The 19,523-nt window shown below is 36.6% G+C and overlaps 1 protein-coding gene across 2 annotated transcripts in view; it reads left to right on the forward strand.

Annotated features, from left to right (window-relative positions):
• TNKS2 (tankyrase 2) overlaps positions 1 to 19,523 on the forward strand; it is a 68,043-nt gene that overhangs the window by 12,396 nt on the left and 36,124 nt on the right. For both annotated transcript variants that reach the window (XM_035025028.1, XM_035025019.1), the window contains exons 2-11: positions 2,409 to 2,633; positions 4,767 to 4,862; positions 7,967 to 8,003; positions 8,163 to 8,238; positions 8,605 to 8,699; positions 11,154 to 11,220; positions 14,897 to 15,083; positions 16,141 to 16,262; positions 19,063 to 19,154; positions 19,245 to 19,323. In XM_035025028.1, the coding sequence (XP_034880919.1) occupies positions 2,409 to 2,633; positions 4,767 to 4,862; positions 7,967 to 8,003; positions 8,163 to 8,238; positions 8,605 to 8,699; positions 11,154 to 11,220; positions 14,897 to 15,083; positions 16,141 to 16,262; positions 19,063 to 19,154; positions 19,245 to 19,323 (1,076 nt within the window). The remainder of the gene's footprint in view (positions 1 to 2,408; positions 2,634 to 4,766; positions 4,863 to 7,966; positions 8,004 to 8,162; positions 8,239 to 8,604; positions 8,700 to 11,153; positions 11,221 to 14,896; positions 15,084 to 16,140; positions 16,263 to 19,062; positions 19,155 to 19,244; positions 19,324 to 19,523) is intronic.

The following is a 19,523-nucleotide window of genomic DNA, read 5'->3' on the forward strand; positions in this document are numbered from 1 at the left end:
GCAGCCTAAGTGTCAATTGATGGATGAATGGATGAAGGAAATGTGGTATATGTATATATTTATAATGGAATATTATTTAAACCACAAGAGTGAAATACTGCCATTTGTGACATGGATTGACCTTGAGCACATAATGCTAACTAAAAGAAAGAAATATTGTATGATTTCATTTACATGTGGAATCTTAAAAAACAAAACAAAAACCCAAACTCATGGATAGAACAGATTGGTGATTGCCAGAAGTAGGGGATGGGGATGGTGCATGGGTAAATGTGGTCCAAAGATACAAGCTTCCAATTACAAAAGTAAGTGCTGTGGATGTAATGTACAGTATGGTGACTGTAGTTAATCACTATATATTTGAAAGTTGCTAAGGGATGAGAGATTAGATCTTAAAAGTTCTCATCATAAGAAAATTTGTAATTATGTGTGGTAATGGATGTTAACTAGACTTACTGTGATCATTTGACAACATATATAAATACTGAATTATTATATTGTATGCCTGAAACTAATATGTTTTATGTCAATTATATCTCAGATTTTTTTAAGGACAGAAAATGATTCTATTAAAATCTGCTGCCTGAAAACAGTGTTAAAAAACACTATTCACTATTCCATAGACAAAATCCAGATGCTACCTTAGCATGATATATAAAAGGTTCTTCCTCATCTGGCATCTGCCTAATTGGCATTCTGTATCCTATTAGGAATGATTTGCTCTTTCATGTTCCATGCCTGTGTACATTTTGTCTCTTCTGCTTGTGCTCTTCCCTTATTCCGATCCTTCCCCTCATTGTTCCTCTCCCTATTCTCCTAATGACCCCTTAATTCTTCTGTAAGCCTTCAGCTCAGATGTCATTGCTGGAATCTCCTTGGGTAGTCCTTCTTAGTCTCTGCTTTCCCCCAATTTGGGTATTCCCTTCTTTGGACTCTAGTAACGTTTTATATATACCTCTATTATGGCAGTCATATTGTATTGAAATTCTTGACTCTTCTTGTTTCTCCCTGTCTTAAATTGTGAACTCTTTGAGAATAAGGAGAATCAGAGATACAAAGATACTCATTTTTGTGACATGGAGCCTAGAAATATTAAAAGAAAACATAGAATCCAGTTAATCTTTGCAGCCATCTAATTCTTCCATCAGCTGCAACTAGGCCAGCCCCGGGCATACACCTTAAAAGCATTCTACTGCTGCTTTCTCATTCAGCTCCCACTGTGGTCTTAGAAGAACTAGTATTCAGCGTTGGTGGTTTTAAGAATATTGGGGTAAAACTTTAGATGAGTGAGAAGGGTCTTCTGTCTCTCCCAGCACAAAGGTATACCTCCCCATCTGCTTTAACATATGCCTGAAATTCTTTTCATTTCATTTTTTTAGCTGTAAAAAGGTTTTAAGTGCTGTTATGTGAGAATGAGAATGGTAGGAGATTGAAATTCATTGGTACTAAATCCGTAAACCATTATAAATAAGTTGTAGGACTTTTTCGTTTTGTTAGATATGGGGGCAGTTACAGCAGAACTGTGGGACATGGTTTTCTAAAGGAGGCCTCCTACCTAGAAAGAAGTTGCTTGTGTTGTGCATGTGACAAAGTAGGGGCTCCTTTGAAGACACCTGACGTCACACCTTTGCTGGGATCACTTTTATCTTCCACTGCATAGACAAATATAAACTGTAAGCAGATTTCTTTTGTTGCTATCTCATAGTCCCCCAATTTAGTGGAACCATTTTATGAGATAGATGTGGGAAAGGGATTCTGTAGCAAGAGTTACTTAGCACATCTGAAAATGTATGCACTCTAAATATGCAGAACTCCATATTTGCAATTAGAAATGCTATTCTAGAGTGGAAAACATTTGAATGTTGGGCTTTCGGCCACCTATTTCATAACCATTCTCTGAAGCTGGTAGTACAGTTGACCCTTGAACAACGTGAAGGTTGGGGTGTTGACCCCCTGTGCAGTCAGAAATCTGCATATAACTTTCGACTCTCCCAAAATTTAACCACTAACAGCCTATTGTTGACCATAGAAGCCTTACTGATAATATAAACAGTCAAGTAATACATATTTTGTATATTATATTTACTGTATACTGTATTCTTACAATAATAACGAAGAGAAAATACATTTACAGAACTGTAAAAAATCTGCTTATAAGTGGACCCATGCATTTCAGACCCATGTTGTTCAAGGATCAGCTGTATTACTTAAACTGTTAGAGAGACCCTTGGCTTTCTCGTTAAGATTAGTGATATATTCCAGATCCTCTTTTCATCAGTTATTTTTTGAATTGTTGAATCTTTTGTTATTCTTCATCCAAAGACATTTTAGCATGGCTAGTACTTAGCGACACTAATTAATATATTTTCTTTGGCGAACTTAAATGTGGATAATTTGTTTTCTTCTAGGTTTTGGGCGGAAAGATGTAGTTGAATATTTGCTTCAGAATGGTGCAAATGTCCAAGCACGTGATGATGGCGGGCTTATTCCTCTTCATAATGCATGTTCTTTTGGTCATGCTGAAGTAGTCAGTCTCCTTTTGCGACATGGTGCAGACCCAAATGCTCGTGATAATTGGAATTATACCCCCCTCCATGAAGCTGCAATTAAAGGAAAGATTGATGTTTGCATCGGTAAGACTATTTACTTTCCTGAATTTTCCTGAAACAGTTTGTAACTATTCTAAGTCTAAATTGAATTCATTTGTTAATATGATCAAATTCTGCCAGGATGAATTTAAATACTAAAGAACACTTTGTGATTTAATCTAACCATTATTTATTGAGTGTCTGTTTTTATATGGTACTAAGCTTAAGTTCTTTAAAGAAGAGAATACAAAATTCCTGTTCTCTAGAAATTTAGATTTCTTCTGAGAGAGTAAGACACATGAAGAACCAGGTAAAGTCATGGTGGACGTGAACAGGAGTGTTAGAGGGAACTGATTACAGTGACTTGGTTGGAGTCAAGTTGCTTCCTCCTGGAGTCTTTCCAGGAAGTAGTGGGAGAAAGATTGAAAAGGTAGGTAGACTTCTTTAAAAGAGCTTTGAATTCCAGGTTAGGGTGCTTGATATTTTTATGTAGGTAGTATGGAATCACTGAAGACTTCTAAGGAAACAGTCTGATGAGAGTAGCATATTTTCAGAAGAATGATCTGATAGGGGGCTAGGTTGAATAGATGGCATCAGAGAGACCAGCTAGGAAGCTGTAGAATAACCCAGATGAGAAATGATGAGGGCATGAAGTAGGGCTTACAGAAACATTTGAAGGACAAATTATCAGTCATTTAGAATGCTTTAACAAATGATAGAGAATTTCCTGACAGGTTGATCACTGACAAAATTATCATTGAAAAGGTTGCTTATTTGAGAGTTTTCATTAATCTGGTGTTGACTTTTCTGAGCCTACCAGTCAGGGACTGGTAGTAAGCAGGAGTCTGCTTACCTTAGCTCTATTTCCTGATGCAAAACAGGGGCAGTTAAAATCCTGGAGACTGATAGAAAACCAACTGTGTGCATTAGGAAAAGTCCAGGTGCTCTAAGCTGGACTTAACTGTTCTCCCCTCATCCCAGTGCCCCAAATCACTATTTATACTGGTCAAGTTAGTTCAAGTTAGGTCATTTATAAAGATACACATTACCTAGTAACCTTTGCCCAATTCTCCTTTCCTGTGTGTTATCTAAGTTGCTACTCCCTCTGCTCATAGTCCTTTTCTAGTTCCTGAGTCTCAGGCATATAAATAATCAGCTTTAATAATAATGTAGGGTTTTCCAAATATAGTTATAGGTCTTCACTGTCCAATATGGTAGCTGAGGACTTGTAATATGGCTATTGAATTGAGATGTACTTTTTACAAACCAGATTTCAGAGATTTACTTTGGGGGGGAAAAAAAAAGGAATGCAAAAATCTCAATTTTATATTGATTACAATATAAGTAAAATACTGAAATGATGGTACTTTGGGTATATTGGGCTAAGTAAAACGTGTTTAGAATAACTTAACCTGTTACTTTTTATTTTTTTTAATATGGCTACTAGAAAATTTTAAATTACATATATGGCTCACATTTTATTTCTATCGGCCAGCACTATTACAGGTAGTAGTAGAGTGGAATGAATATAACCCTGTCAAAGAACAGGAGGTAGGCTCCGCTTTCTGCATGTTATTTGCCTGTCTTTCCCCAGCACCTTATTTATAGAGTGTGCTAGAATATCCTTATATAACAAATAACAATGCAGAATATAGCACAAGTCTTTTTTTATGTGCTCTAGGATGTAATGTAACGGTTTTGATTTGGGGTTTGTTAACCCTACAGAGAGTATTTTTTTCTTTTTTGAAGAATTTACCTGTGTGATTTTATTTTTCTTTTTTAATTCTATACATCCCTATTCCTGGGCTATCCGTAGCTTTAGAAATTCCATTTTTGTTATGATAGGACAGTCTAACATAGTCGTTCATTTGGAATGAGAGAACAAGCTTTCAAGCAAACTAGCCTTTTATTTCCTTATATACTTTTATCTCCTTAGTCACAAAGCAAAGGAAACCTGACATTGAGCTTAGGGGACATTTATTTAACGTGTCTTGTACATTAAATAATGCAATATTTTATACAATCTTATCTTTAAAATATAACATTTAGCATGCTATCAGGATATGAAAGGTCTTTAAATAACTCAAAGACTTCTGGACCAGAATTTTTGAGAAGATGATTTACTAAAATCAGATTGTCATGATTACCATTTTGAAAGGTAGTGTTGCTCTGTTGCAGTGCTCTTACAGCATGGAGCTGAGCCAACCATCCGGAATACAGATGGAAGGACAGCATTAGATTTAGCAGACCCGTCTGCCAAAGCAGTGCTGACCGGTAAGTCTATGTACTCATTGGGTATTCTAGGAAGAATATAAAGAATTGAGCTTGCTAGGTAGACGGTCTGCTTCCTGTAGTTAATGACTTAACTAGATTTTCAAAATACTATCAATTCAGTTGTTACTCTTTTCTACATCTGGACAATTGGCACTTGATTCTTGTCTAAGAAAAGTAAAACTTCTCTTTTTTCTTTTTAAATTGGTGTTTAGATTTGTGCTTCCTGCCTTATTTCAGTCAGGGGTAATAGATTATTGTGTGTTACTGCCATGTTTTCAGGATGTTCTTTAAATGTCCCTGACTTTTCCGAGCAAAAATAAACAATTGGGACTACATCAAAATAAAAAGCTTTTGCACAGAGAAGGAAACAGTCAACAAACTAAAAGGCACCCTACAGAATGGGAGAAGATATTTGTAAATGACATCTCTAATAAAGGATTGATATCCAAAATATAGACCTTAGAAAAATCAACACCCAAAAAACAAATAATCCGATTAAAAAATGGGCCGAAGACATGCACAGATATTTCTCCCAAAAGACATATAGATGGCCAACAGACACATGAAAAGATGCTCAACATTGGGGCACCTGGATGGCTCAGTCATTTAGCCTCCAACTCTTGATTTCAGCTCAGGTCATGATCTCAGGGTCATGAGATCGAGCCCTGCATCAGACTCCATGCCCAGCATGGATTCTCTCTCTGCCTTTCCCTCTGCTCCTCCCCACCCCACTCCTGTGCGCACATGCGTTCTCTCTCTCTCTCTCAAAAAAAAAAGATGCTCAACATCACTTATCATGAGGGAAATGCAAATCAAAACTACAATGAGCTATCCCCTTACACCTGACAGAATGGCTAAAATCGACACGAGAAACAACAGGTGTTGGATGTAGAGAAAAAGGAACCCTTGTGCACTGTTGGTGGGAATGCAAACTGGTGCAGCCACTATGGAAAACAGTATGGAGGTTCCTCAGAAAGTTAAAAATAGAACTACCCGACGATCCAGGAATTGCACTACTGGGTATTTACCCAAAGGATACAAAAACACTCATTCAAAGGGATACATGCACCCTGATGTTTATAAAAGCAGCATTATTTACAATAGCCGAGATACAGAAGCAGCCCAAGTATCCATCCATAGATAAATGGGTAAAAAAGATGTGGTATATATACACAATGGAATATTACTCAGACATAAAACGATGAATTCTTGCCATTTGCAACAACATGGATAGAGCTAGAGAGTATATGCTAAGTGAAATAAGTCAGTTAGAGAAAGACAAGTGCCATATGATTTCACTCTTGTGAGGAATTTAAGAAACAAACAAAAAAAACAAGCAAAGAGGGAAAAAAGAGAAACCAAGAAATAGACTCTTAACTATAGAGAACAAAACTGATGGTTAACAGGGAGGTGGGTGGGAAGATGGGTGAAATAGGTGATGAGGATTAAGGAGTGTACTTGTGATGAGCACCTGGTGATTAAAAAAAAAGGAAAGTAGCTTAAAATATTTGAAATCTCAGAAATTAATGTGCCCAGTGAGTAGGTTTATGAAACATCTCCTTTTGAAATCAGAGAATTGATATTTCCAAGCTAGAACTGCCTAAAAATGCTACTTTTCTAAGCATTGCAGTTCTGATAAAAATTTTTTGTAATGTATATGGTTTTATGATAAGGTTTTATATAGACTGTCAGTTTTAAAAAGTAAAATATTTTAAAATCTAAAAAAAAAATAAATGTCCCTGAGTTTTCCAGATAACATGTTTTACCCCTTTATATACTATTTTTTTAATGTGTTTTAATCTTTTTTTTTTTTAATGAAACCCTTTCAAAAAGCTCTAACCGTTATCTTTTCTAAACAGTGGATTCTGGTCATACCAGTTTCAGTACCTTGAAGCATGTCAGTTAATGTTCTCTCGTAACATATTCATGTCTTTGGAACCTATTAACATGTATAAGGCTTAGTCTCAGGTTCATTTTAGACTGTCAGGCTTTTTTGAATGGTAGTATCCCCTTCACATGTTTCTTCCTCATCAGAGTGTTCCTCTTAAAAAGCTCTCTGCCATATTGTTTTCTGGATTCTTATCTGTGTGATCACCATTAGAATCATGTCTGATCTAATAGTCAAGAGCCTGAGGGGTTCTGCTATGAGCTCTTGTGCTTGGACTTTGTGATATTTCTTCTGGTATTACCAGGAAAATTTAGACCAGTCCCCAAAGAGGTTCTAGAAAAGTGAGCTGTTATTGAAACTATCACTTCTGTGTTCATTTCCCCCTTCACTATACCATTTTATTCCCTGCTTTTCTCTTTTTAAAAAATCTTGGGGCTCAAAGAATCCTTGCATTAGCAATCTGTATATATTTGTATTGTGGACAGCAGTTTGGATTTTATTTCAGCAAATCAATAAACACTGTCCGTGACATTAAATTATGTTAATTTAAGTTGTATTCATTTTAAAGTTTTGTTTGTATGCATTTGTAAATATGGAAGCCAAGCTATGGGCATAAAGAATTTACATTTAATCCTGTTCTTATGTGTATATATTTAAAGTAGCACTATAATATAATTTTAGTGTTGGAAAATCTGCATTCATAAAAATATTAAGGATTATGTCCAGTTGGTAATGCCATAAGATTATCTTTTGTTATCTCTATAATGTTGGCATATTGGATTTTGTTTTGTGTTACTTTTGAATGAAGTTGTGGGTGCATTTTGTCCATTGCACAAATAACATTGGTTTTAGGAAATTTGAGGAGTAAAAAGAAAAGGAAAAGCTCTCAGTAACCTACCACCTAAGACAAACTTTGTTGAAATTTTGGTGTATTTTCTTCTTGGCTTTCCTTTTTTGGTGCATATTGTTTTCAAATAGCTTCATTATGTAATATTGGATTTTTTTTTTTTTTACTTTCATAACAAATGTATTCCATGTTCTTCATACAAATATTTTTTAAATTGCACAGTATTGTGTTAATTAATCATTTTGTATTTATTGGAAATTTATTTCCAAATTTATCTACTTTGAATGTAGTTCATGAGGATCTTTATGCATTAAGTTGTTACTACTTTTGTGATTAATTTTTTTTTCATTTTTTCCCCCTAATTCACAGGTGAATATAAGAAAGATGAACTTTTGGAAAGTGCCAGGTGTGTACTGGTGTTATAAATATGTATCGTGGATAACTTCATCATTAATTTTTTTAAATAATAAACTTTAAAAGAGAATGAATTTTTGTTTGCTCACATACATGTCTGCAGACGGGATCTGATGAATACAAATTGCTAATATGTTTTTTTGTGTGCTAGGAGTGGCAATGAAGAAAAAATGATGGCTCTGCTGACGCCCTTAAATGTCAACTGCCACGCAAGTGATGGCAGAAAGGTAGTTCCTTTGACAGCTAAGCTGTTGTTCTTCCTCCTGGTAACATGAAAATGCATTTATCTTACTAAAAATTAAAACATTTGATGAGAATGCTGATACTTTCTTTTAAGCAGTAATTTGGATTAATTCTTAAACTTAGTAAAACTTTACTGATAAACATTTAGTTGTTTGCTTCCTACTTACAATAATGAACTTACAAACTTATACTATGCCTTTGGTAAATATGTTGGATTTTGTAAACCCAAAATGAGAACTATGAAGATGGTAAGTTTTTTTCTGGAATTCTGGTATTATATTTGGTTTTTTACCTTTTCACACATTTTTTTAGCTATTATTGTAATTTCATTCATTTGATTAATATTTCAGTCAACTCCATTGCATTTGGCAGCAGGATACAACAGAGTAAAAATTGTACAGCTGTTACTACAACATGGAGCTGATGTCCATGCTAAAGATAAAGGGTAAGTAAGCATTGGGAAAAAATGAGGATTTCTTAAATGTTACTGTCTTTATTATAATCTCTGTAACCATATAAAAATCTTCTTGCTAAATAGTGTAAACATTATTGAGCTTTTACAGTATGCAGATTGCTCTGAGGACACAGGAATTATAAAACCTTAAAGCTACCACTTAGAGGGCTTACACTACACTTTAGGAAGCATGACTAGATACCTAACAATATAAGTTCTCTACTAAGTGTGAGGTGATAATAGAGATAGTACTGTAGGAGTTCCCAGGAGGGAACTCTCAGTGATAGCCATCCTGGATAGAAAATCCTTCAGGAGGAGGTGATACTCAACCTGGACTCAGCTTAAGAAAGCAGAGAGTTTAGGGAACATCATTGTGCAAGAAAATTTGTGTGAGAGGATGTGCTAAAGCAGATATTACAGCATATTTAAGAAACAATGACTAGACCAGTGTGGCTGAAGCAGATGGATTTACATAGGGGAGAAATGAAGGCTAGGGTTGGAGAAGTAGGTACAACCCAGGTTTTAGAGGACTTGATATTCCAGTCTAAGGAATTCACACTGTGAGCCACAGTAGCCGTTGAAAGATCTTAAGCAAGGGGAAAGATTTTTTCTAAAAGAGGAGTTTTAGGGGACACATTCTGGCAGCAATGTGTAAGGTAGTTTGGAGAGAAGGACCAGAGGTCAGAGAGCAGTGAGAGTAATCATTGTAAGGGTTCAGGCATAATGAGGATCTATAATAATGTTGCAGAGGAATGGAAATAAAGACACAGGTGCAAGAGATACTATAGTGTAAGAATGGGTAGGATTTGTTGACTGGATGTGAGGAGAGAGGAATAAAAAGATAACTACATTTCAAATTCTGAAGCTGAGTGACTGATCCCAGTGATACACATACTAAAATCCAGGAGGGAAAATTATTTTGGAGGAATTATTTTGGAACCAGAACTCAGGAAACTCAAGTAGAGGTAGCCATTAGATAGTTGGGGAATGAAATTGGTGCTCAGGTTAGAAATCATACAATAAAAAATGGTGAGGGGTGCCTGGGTGGCTCAGTCGGTGAGCATCTGACTCTTGATTTCCACTGAGGTCATGATCTTGGGGTTGTGAGATTGAGCCCCGCATTGGGCTCCACACTCAGTGGGGAGCATGCTTGAGTGCTCTCTCTCTCTCTCTCTCTAAAATAAATAAATCTGGGACGCGTAGGTGGCTCACGCAGGTAAGCGTCTGCCTTCGGCTCACGTCATGATCCCGGGGTCCTGGGACTCAATCCAATACCAGAAATCCAGAAATCACATAGGGTTCCTTGCCTAGCAGGGAACCTGCTTCTCCCTCTGCCTGTTGTTCCCCCCTGCTTGTGCTCACTCTCTTTCTCTTTCTCTCTCATAAATAAGTAAAATATTAAAAGAGTAAAAAATAAAATAAATTTAAGAAAAAAAGTGGTGAGGAAAGCCGTAAACCTTTAAAGAGAGGACAGGTAGAATTAATGACTACACTGTCAGTGGCCATTACTCACCAGAGGCCATCATAGCAGTGTCTGTGGTAATTAGTGAGTGATTCCCCAAGTAAGAGCAGCTTAAAGATACAAGCCAGGATTTTAAGGTTCCACTGTACCTTCCTATATAGAAAGTTCTTTCTCCATGACCATCATGAAGGAATTGGGTTTAGTTTATTAATTTACCCTATAGAATCTAAAAAAAGGTTTCAAAGAAGAGCCAGTGTTCGAGCTCTGAGTTTGGAAAGGATTGTAGGAGTAAGCCAGGAGGGAGGAAATCTGTTCTACACCAAGGGGACAGTATGCCCAGAGGCATAGAGGGAACTACATGTGGTTGAGCATACCATCACTAAAGGGTAAGGCTCCAGAGTGTTAGACCATTGCATGCCAGGCTAAGCAGTTGGAACCAGTTTTCAAAAGCAAGGAAGAACCAATGAGACATTAAAACAAGGAGTAACTACATCAGGGGTGCCTGGGTGGCTCAGTCGGTTAAGTGTCCAACTCCTGATTTTGGCTCACAGTCATGGGATCAAGCCCCACATGGTGCTCCACACTGGGTGTGGAACCTGCTTGAGATTCTTTCTCTGTCCCCCCACCAGCTGTCTCTGTCTCCCCCCTTAAAAAAAAAAAAGGAGTAGCTACATCAGATTTACTTTTAGAAAAATCTGGCTACAATTTGAAAAAGAAATTGAAATAGGGGCTGTTTGAGTAGTACAGGAAGAAATATTAAAGGCATGGTGGTAGCCTTGGAGAAAAAAAAGATGGATGTGAAAGAGACTTGGAAGTTAGAATTATTGGAACTTAGTGTTCAGATGGATGTTAAATTTTGTGCATTTCTATTAAAGATCACAAAAGCCATTTGCTATTTAAAGCTAAGTGTGAATTTAATTTAAATTAAATGAACTAACTGTAATAACACAAGCTTCTTTCATCCCCCTGCCCTCATATTGTAGTGATCTGGTGCCCTTACACAATGCCTGTTCTTATGGTCATTATGAAGTAACTGAGCTTCTGGTCAAGGTTAGTTCTCTTCTATTTTTCTTAGAATTATATAAAATCACTTGAAATACACCATATACCTGTTTACTTTGTGTTTTTAGTGCTTGGTGGATATAGAAGGAATACATATAATCATTCTAAGATGTAGATGAGTGATAAGTCAACATTTGACTGCTTTGAGATTTTTGAAATACCTTAAGATTTTAAATATAAAATAGCACTGTCATCTTGTGAATAGCACCTTAAATGATTCTATAATTTGTGGCTAACGGTGAAGTTTCAAAATCCTTGAAAATACCAGAAAGCAATTTTTAGTGATTCATATATTATGAAAACCACCGGTTACATTTGCAAGATCTTCCCAGTTATACTTTGGGTTGCAGCAGGCTCATTTGGTAAGCTGCACTTCTTCCAATATGCTGGGCGGCTCTTGTTTAACAAGCAGCTTCCCAGGACCAAAAACAAACTTATTTTGCTCCCTGTTGGATGAAAATAGAAGATACATATTCTCCTTCAGAGTAGGCAGGAGGATGTTATCCACATCTATTTCCTTTTGTCCCCCAGTCTCTGCACATATATTTGACCACATTTTTTAGGCTTCTCTTACTCTGCACCATTCTGCCCCTTTTAATGCTTTCCCTCATTCTAGCAGCAGCCGTCATGGCAAAGATATCTGTTCCCAATGCCTCCATGCTTTCTTTTCGGCATGTGCTACAACAGGATTATTTTCCCACAGAAACAACTTCAAGGATTAGATACTCTCTGAGTAGCCCCTAAGCCTTTTTAAATGTATAAGGCGGTGGTTGCAACATTATACATTTGTAGCAGTAATGCTTTTCTTATTGTAAAACTGAATCTTGAATTCAGCAGAACATTTGGAATATTATTATGGATAAAAGTGAAACATGAGACAGACTGCATTGGGACCTACAGACAACTGAACTGTGTTTTCCTAAGACCTGATGTTCAATAAATAAGAATGGCAGGCTGGGGCACCTGGGTGGCTTAGTTGGTTAAGCAACTGCCTTCGGCTCAGGTCATGATCCTGGAGTCCCGGGATCGAGTCCCGCATTGGGCTCCCTGCTCAGCAGGGAGTCTGCTTCTCCCTCTCCCGCTCCCCCCTCTGTGCTCTCTCTCTCTCTCTCAAATAAATAAATAAAATCTTTAAAAAAAAAAAGAATGGCAGGCTGACTAGAGGTCATATGTATAGAGGAGGTTAGCTGAGGTGAGGTTGCAGTTAGCAGAGCACTCAAGCTCAGGAGTGTCTGGATTTGGCAAGTAGATAGAGACAGGGAATACAGGCAGAAGGTGTAGGCAACACTGAGTCAGTTGGCAACTCTTACTAAACAGTTGGCTAGCAGAAGCTGGCATTTAACTGCAAACATTCACTTAACTGCTTTTCATGACCTGGACACTATAGAAATTGTGATGTGTTTCCTTAAAAAGCTAACATGATCTTATAGTAGAGTAGAAGTAATAGTGTCAACAGCAAATGTAGCAATAGATGGAATGTACTTTTTCTCAGACCAAATTGAGACTCTGTTGTTATTCTAGGCACTCAATAATTTCTTTAATGGAGCTTTTAAACTAAAGTATATTTAGCCAAGGGCCGTGAGGGTGAAAGGAAATCTAGAAACCATCTGATAAGAAAGATGAGTGAAGGAGCTGAAGGTGTTTAAACTCAAAAACGTAAGAGTTGCTCTTAAATATTGCCAAGAATATGGATCTCTTTTGCTCCAAAGAAAACCAGTAGATCAAAGTTTAAAATACATATTTAACTTAATGTAGAAAAGAACTTCTAGTAAGACAAGTTATCTAGTAATTATGAAAAGTCATAGTAGTTGAGAATTAGTTTCCCATCATTGAAAGTACTAAAGGAGTGAGTAGCTCATTTGCCATCTGAAGGAATGCTATGGAAGGGATTGTGAGAGATGAGAGATTGAACTAGAATGACTTCTGTGGTCTCTCCAACTCCAGTACTTGGAAATGGCTGAAATTAAAAAGACTAACAGTACCAAGTATTAACAAGGATGGGGGAACACTAGAACTCAAATATTGCTGATGGCAGTGCAGAAATAATACAACCACTTTAGAAGACTATTTGTCAGTTTCTAATAAAAGTAAACCTGTATCTACTATATCATCCATCCAGCAATTCCATTCCTAGGGACAAAGCACGTGTCCATAAAGAGACTTACAGATGAATGTTCATAACACCTTATTCAAAATAGTCAAAAACTAGAAATAGTCCAAATGCCCATCAGCAGGATGATGGTTAAGTAAATTATGGTCTGTCAGTACAATGCAATGCTACTCAGCAATGAAAACTATTGATAACGACATGAATGAATCTCAGAAACATTGTGTGTGAAGGAAGGTAGACACAAAAGTACATACCGTGTTACTCTGTTTTTATGAAGTTCAAGAACATATAAATCTAATATATGGTGCTAACAGAATGGGGGCATGAATTATCTATAAAAGCATGAGGCAACATTCTGGTGTAATGAAAGTGTCCTGTATCTTGAATTGGGTCATGGTATCATGGATATACACACACACACACATATTTGTCACAATTCCTCAAACTATTCACTTAAGAACTATGTTCTACTGTGTGTAAATTATACCTCAAAAAAGGGGAAAACTTAGAGAAGATGCAAGTTAAATCTAAAGCTTCATTCTTTTTTTTAATGTTAATCACCATACCTTACATCATTAGTTTTTGATGTAGTGTTCCATGATTCATTGTTTGCATATAACACCCAGTGCTCCATGCAATACATGCCCTCTTTAATACCCATCACCAGGCTAACCCATCCCCCCACCCCCTCCCCTCTAGAACCCTCAGTTTGTTTCTCAGAGTCCATAGTCTCTCATGGTTCATCTCCCCCTCCGATTTCCCCGCCTTCATTTTTCCCTTCCTGCTATCTTCTTCTTTTTTTTTTTTTAAACATATGTATTAATTTATTTCAGAGGTACAGATCTGTGATTCAACAGTCTTACACAATTCACAGCACTCACCACAGCACATACCCTCCCCAATGTCTGTCACCCAGCCACCCCATCCCTCCCACCCCCCACCACTCCAGCAACCCTCAGTTTGTTTCCTGAAATTAAGAATTCCTCGTATCAGTGAGATCATATGATACATGTCTTTCTCTGATTGACTTATTTCGCTCAGCATAACACCCTCCAGTTCCATCCATGTCGTTGCAAATGGCAAGATTTCATTCCTTTTGATGGCTGCATAATATTCCATTGTGTGTGTGTGTGTGTGTGTGTACACACCCACATCTTCTTTACCCATTCATCTGTTGATGGACATCTTGGCTCTTTCCATAGTTCGGCTATTGTGGACATTGCTGCTATAAACATCGGGATGCACGTACCCCTTCGGATCCCTACATTTGTATCTTTGGGGTAAATACCCAGTGGTGAAATTTAAAGCTTCATTCTTGTTTTTAACAATAAAAGAGTTAAGTAAGGGTCCTTGTGCATACGCCTAGCAACCGGCTACTTGGTTTTCCATGGGGAAAAAATGTATTTCTGAAATAATAGGTTTAAAAAATGAATTTTGAGGGTATAACCTATTTAAGCTTGCATGATGTTAAATTACACAGTACTAATAATTCTAAATTCTCTTAAAAAATTGGACACTAAATATATGCTTTACCCTCCCCCCCCAATCCCTCAGCATGGTGCCTGTGTAAATGCAATGGACTTGTGGCAATTCACTCCTCTTCATGAGGCAGCTTCAAAGAACAGGGTTGAAGTATGTTCTCTTCTCCTAAGTTATGGTGCAGATCCAACACTGCTGAATTGTCATAATAAAAGTGCTATAGACTTGGCTCCCACACCGCAGTTAAAAGAAAGATTATCATGTGAGTATACTATGATGAATGTTCAACTAGGATATTAAGATGCCAACAAACTAAAAATTTGTTCTTTCTCATTTGTTTTTAGAAATTTTTAAATAATGGAAAATTTTCCTTACCATGGGTATCTATTGTTCATACTAGCGTATTTAGTCATCTGGAGATTTCTACTCATTCTACTCTTAAGATGCTATGAAAAGAAAATATATTTGTATTTGTTTTTTCAAGTCAAGTTAAATGAGATGGTAATGCTTTTGAAAAGAATGAATTTGGGTTTTGTTCCTATCTTTGATGTGAGTTTCTTATTAATCTGCCATGTCATTGGTAGGATTACTGTCTTGTAAACATGGTCCCCAGATCCTAACCATCTAATATTCTTTGGTATCTGGCAGTTGTGTGGTTTTCTGTCTGTAACTGAAGTAAACATAGTGAGAAACAGCCACCTAATTCAGATATAGTATTGCTATACATAAATAGGAAACTTGTATTAAATTTGTATTATTCTAGAACAATAAAGGATAATGGGTAGTTTCATAAACCTGATGAATAAAAGAGGAATCTTGAGAAAATACTCTTTGATTTGTTCATCAGTAGGTGGCTCTTGGAAATACTCAATTTTCTGGTCACCAGCTCTCTGATGTTTGAGCAAAAAAATCATCTGCTACCGCCATGATGTTAGTGTACGAACCATGATCACTCTTTGTTTTATTTCTTTACTGAGAAAAGTTCTCTGCTTTGGAAAATTCTTAGAACTCTCAGGTCTGGTAATATATTGCAGTACTCCAGATTCCTACAGACCAGAATAGACCCTGAGTTGGCCATGGGCTATTTTATCCGTGTATACATTTAGGGATGAATTATGTCATAACTGAGGGAAACTGGTATAGCACTGTCTCTGCTTTGGGGGGTTATATTTGGAGAATATCTTTACAGCTTCTCTCTGACTATTTTGGTAGATAATTTTGAAAATAATTTCAAGAAAAATACTAAGTATCTTTTACTAGGTAAGTCCCATCAATTTGATAATTCTCATGCAGATTTACATGTTTTTCTCTTCATCTAGATGAGTTTAAAGGCCACTCACTGCTGCAGGCTGCCCGGGAAGCTGATGTAACACGAATTAAAAAACATCTCTCTCTGGAAATGGTGAATTTTAAGCATCCTCAAACACATGAAACAGCATTGGTAATGTTTCAGATTAAAGTTTTTAAGATGCAATAACCAAAAACATGTTGAACTGATCATAACATCCTACTTCTTTTGATGATACAGAGTAACATAACGTCCTACTTCTAGTAAAAGAATTGTTTTTAAAAATCTGTGTTTTTTAAAAATTAATGCCTGAACATAAAGAAAAAATGTCAAACAGTACAGAAAAATAGACAGCCTCACCCCAAAAGGCAATACTGTTACTCATTTGAGTATTCTTCCAGAAAAAAACTTAATTCATATACTGGCGTATGTATGTAGCTTTTTTATTATTGTAATAGTACATATCATTTCCTTTTCTTATTATGAAAATTATAAGTGCTTGTGATTGAGAATTTTAAACCCACTGAAAGTAATGAAAAAGAAAATAATTCTGTCATCCATAGAAAAACCACTTGGTTTTCCTTCCAGTATTATAATTTTTTTCAAAATTAGATCTGAAGTCTGTATATATCCCCTCTATACTATGTAAGTAAAGTGTCTGTGTGAATAGAGGCTACTTCCCTGGTAGAGGTAATAACACTTCTTTGGAGCTGTAACAGAGTAGATGAAAATCGGACAACCTATGGAAAAGCAGTCAGAAGAGAATGAGAGCTAGTAGAGATAAAGTCGGTGGAAGATAGGAAGGCAATGGTGTAATCAGAGACTACCTTAGAAATACCAATTTTTTTGGGAAGATTTTTATTTATGAGAGAGAGAGGGCACGTGAGCATGGGGAGGGGCAGAGGGGAGGAAGAGGCAGGCTCCCCACTGAGCAGGGGGCCCAATGCAGGGCTCGATCCAGGGCTCAATCCCAGGACCTCGAGATTGTGACCTGAGCCAAAGGCAACACTTAACCGATTGAGCCACCCACACGCCCCAAATAACAATTTAGAAGGAAGAAAATCAGTCCTGCTGTATGAATTGCAGAATGTGGTTTGGGTGAAGGAAGAGGACCCTAAATAGACCGATGTGTTGCAGGGCAAATTTAACTCATACTCTTACCTAATATTTTGTAGGTAATTAATTTTCTTGGTTATTGATTAATTTTCTTCCTTATACCATGATGTAAACTATGTGAAGGTTATGTAGAAACCTATCTATAAAACATATTAAGCCTTTTTGCTAACTTAAGTTGTAAAAAAAATCCAAGTAAAAAAATAAAGCTGCAGGGGCGCCTGGGTGGCTCAGTTGGTTAAGCGACTGCCTTCGGCTCAGGTCATGATCCCAGGGTCCTGGGATCGAGTCCCACATCGGGCTCCCTGCTCTGCGGGAAGCCTGCTTCTCCCTCTCCCACTCCCCCTGCTTGTGTTCCCTCTCTCGCTGTGTCTCTCTCTGTCAAATCAATCAATCAATCAATCAATCAATCAATCAATCTTTAAAAAAAAAATAACAAAGCTGCAGATTAATAAGAAATGCTAGTGCAAATTTAAAATCATAGCATTATCAAGATGGTGCAGAGAAATTTAGAAAAACTGACAGGAAAATTTTCTGGTCTGAAAAGCTAATACTACCTATTATCTCCCCCTAAATATTCTGCTATTGAGCAACTTATTTTTGTTATTAACCTTAAAACATACTAGGAGTTAAGTATTGATGGACAGTTGTGGTGCAGGGGCAGTGTCTTCCAGGTTTCCAGAGATTATAGGCACTGGCTCAGGATGGGACAGAGGAGTAGATGTGCTGTTTTGAAATGGACATGATCAAGAATACTTGGAAATAAACCATTTCCATTCTGTGTGCTGTCCTGATAGATGTCCTGGGATGATTACTCATAACATACCAAAGTAACTATGTTTACCAGTTAGAAATGGTTTTATTGAGGGCAAAGGAATGATTTTGGTAACAGCAACCACAACAAAGAATGAATCTGAAGCAAAGTCATGAAGATCAGATAAGCTTTATAATTAACAACAGGTTAAAATAAGAGAATAAATTTCATATGTACTGTATATTCAGATGTATAGAACAACTTAGCAGTTATCTAGAACTTTTATTCCATGAATTCTCAAGCTTCAATTTAACTTCATATTTTTACATTGATCTAGTCATTCATGCATCCAGACATTTATTGAACGCCTGTTGTAAATGAATATCATTTCAGAATTGGGGATGCAAAGATTTGGGACATGACCATGAGATACATTCTAGGTTTATAACTAGCAAATCCCTACCACCCGTCTCCTTTCCTCTTTGATATATCATAAATATAGATGCTACAGACTCCAGTTTAGTGTATCATCTGCTCCCATTGATTTTGACAAACAGGTAGTCCAAGCTCCTTACTCTGTTTGAGCAACTAATTGAGAAAGATATAAATACTAATCTTGTCACCTGTTTGATCTGTGCTGTTACCAGGCAGCATCCAGAGCTGATGAGTGTCTTTTATTACTTGATGTAAAGAAACTCCAACCTTTGGAGTGTTTCATTAATTAAACTTTTAAAAATAACATAGACACCGTGCTATGTGGGAATAGCTTTAAAAGGAGTGTTGGTGACATTAATTTAAATTTCCATCACATCAGTAGTGGCTTTTTCAAAGATATAGGGCAACTGTAAAACTTGATCAGAATATTTAGTAACATATCTGATAAATAGGATTTGCAGCCCTGGCCAGAATTTGGTAATTGTTGTACATTCTATCCAATAGAAAGCCTTTGAGTAGCGAAGTCAGGTCAAAAATAAAACAAAGAAGTTAAATAACTTCTTAGTTGTTCTTGATTGGAAACACAAATGTTCTTAAGTAAAAATTAGTTCTGTGTAGTCCTTGATTAATGCTGCAATTTAAATTATCTAGCATTGTGCTGCCGCATCTCCGTACCCCAAAAGAAAGCAAATATGTGAACTGTTGCTAAGAAAAGGAGCAAACATCAATGAAAAAACGAAAGAGTAAGTCTACTTTTAGTAATTAAAAACTACTGACACTTTTTTTTTTTTTTTGAAAATACATTGATTCTCGGCTGACTTTTTCTTTTTAAGATTCTTGACTCCTCTCCACGTGGCATCTGAGAAAGCTCATAATGACGTTGTCGAAGTAGTGGTGAAACATGAAGCAAAGGTAGACTTCCTTTTTGGTAATCCTTGGTAATCCACTGAGTTATTTTCTGTTTAGCAGATGAAACTCCTGGCTTCCTAAACTGTTTACTCTCTCAGAAGTATTACTTTTTTCCTCTTAATCTGTACTTAAAAGTAGTCTAGCAGATACTTTCCTTTAGCTGATTTTTTCCTAGAAAGCCTAAAGATTTACTCAAAAATACA

The sequence above is a fragment of the Mirounga leonina genome, unplaced genomic scaffold, assembly GCF_011800145.1.
Source record: "Mirounga leonina isolate KUSES-001 unplaced genomic scaffold, KU_Mleo_1.0 Mir_114, whole genome shotgun sequence".
NCBI lineage: Eukaryota > Metazoa > Chordata > Mammalia > Carnivora > Phocidae > Mirounga > Mirounga leonina.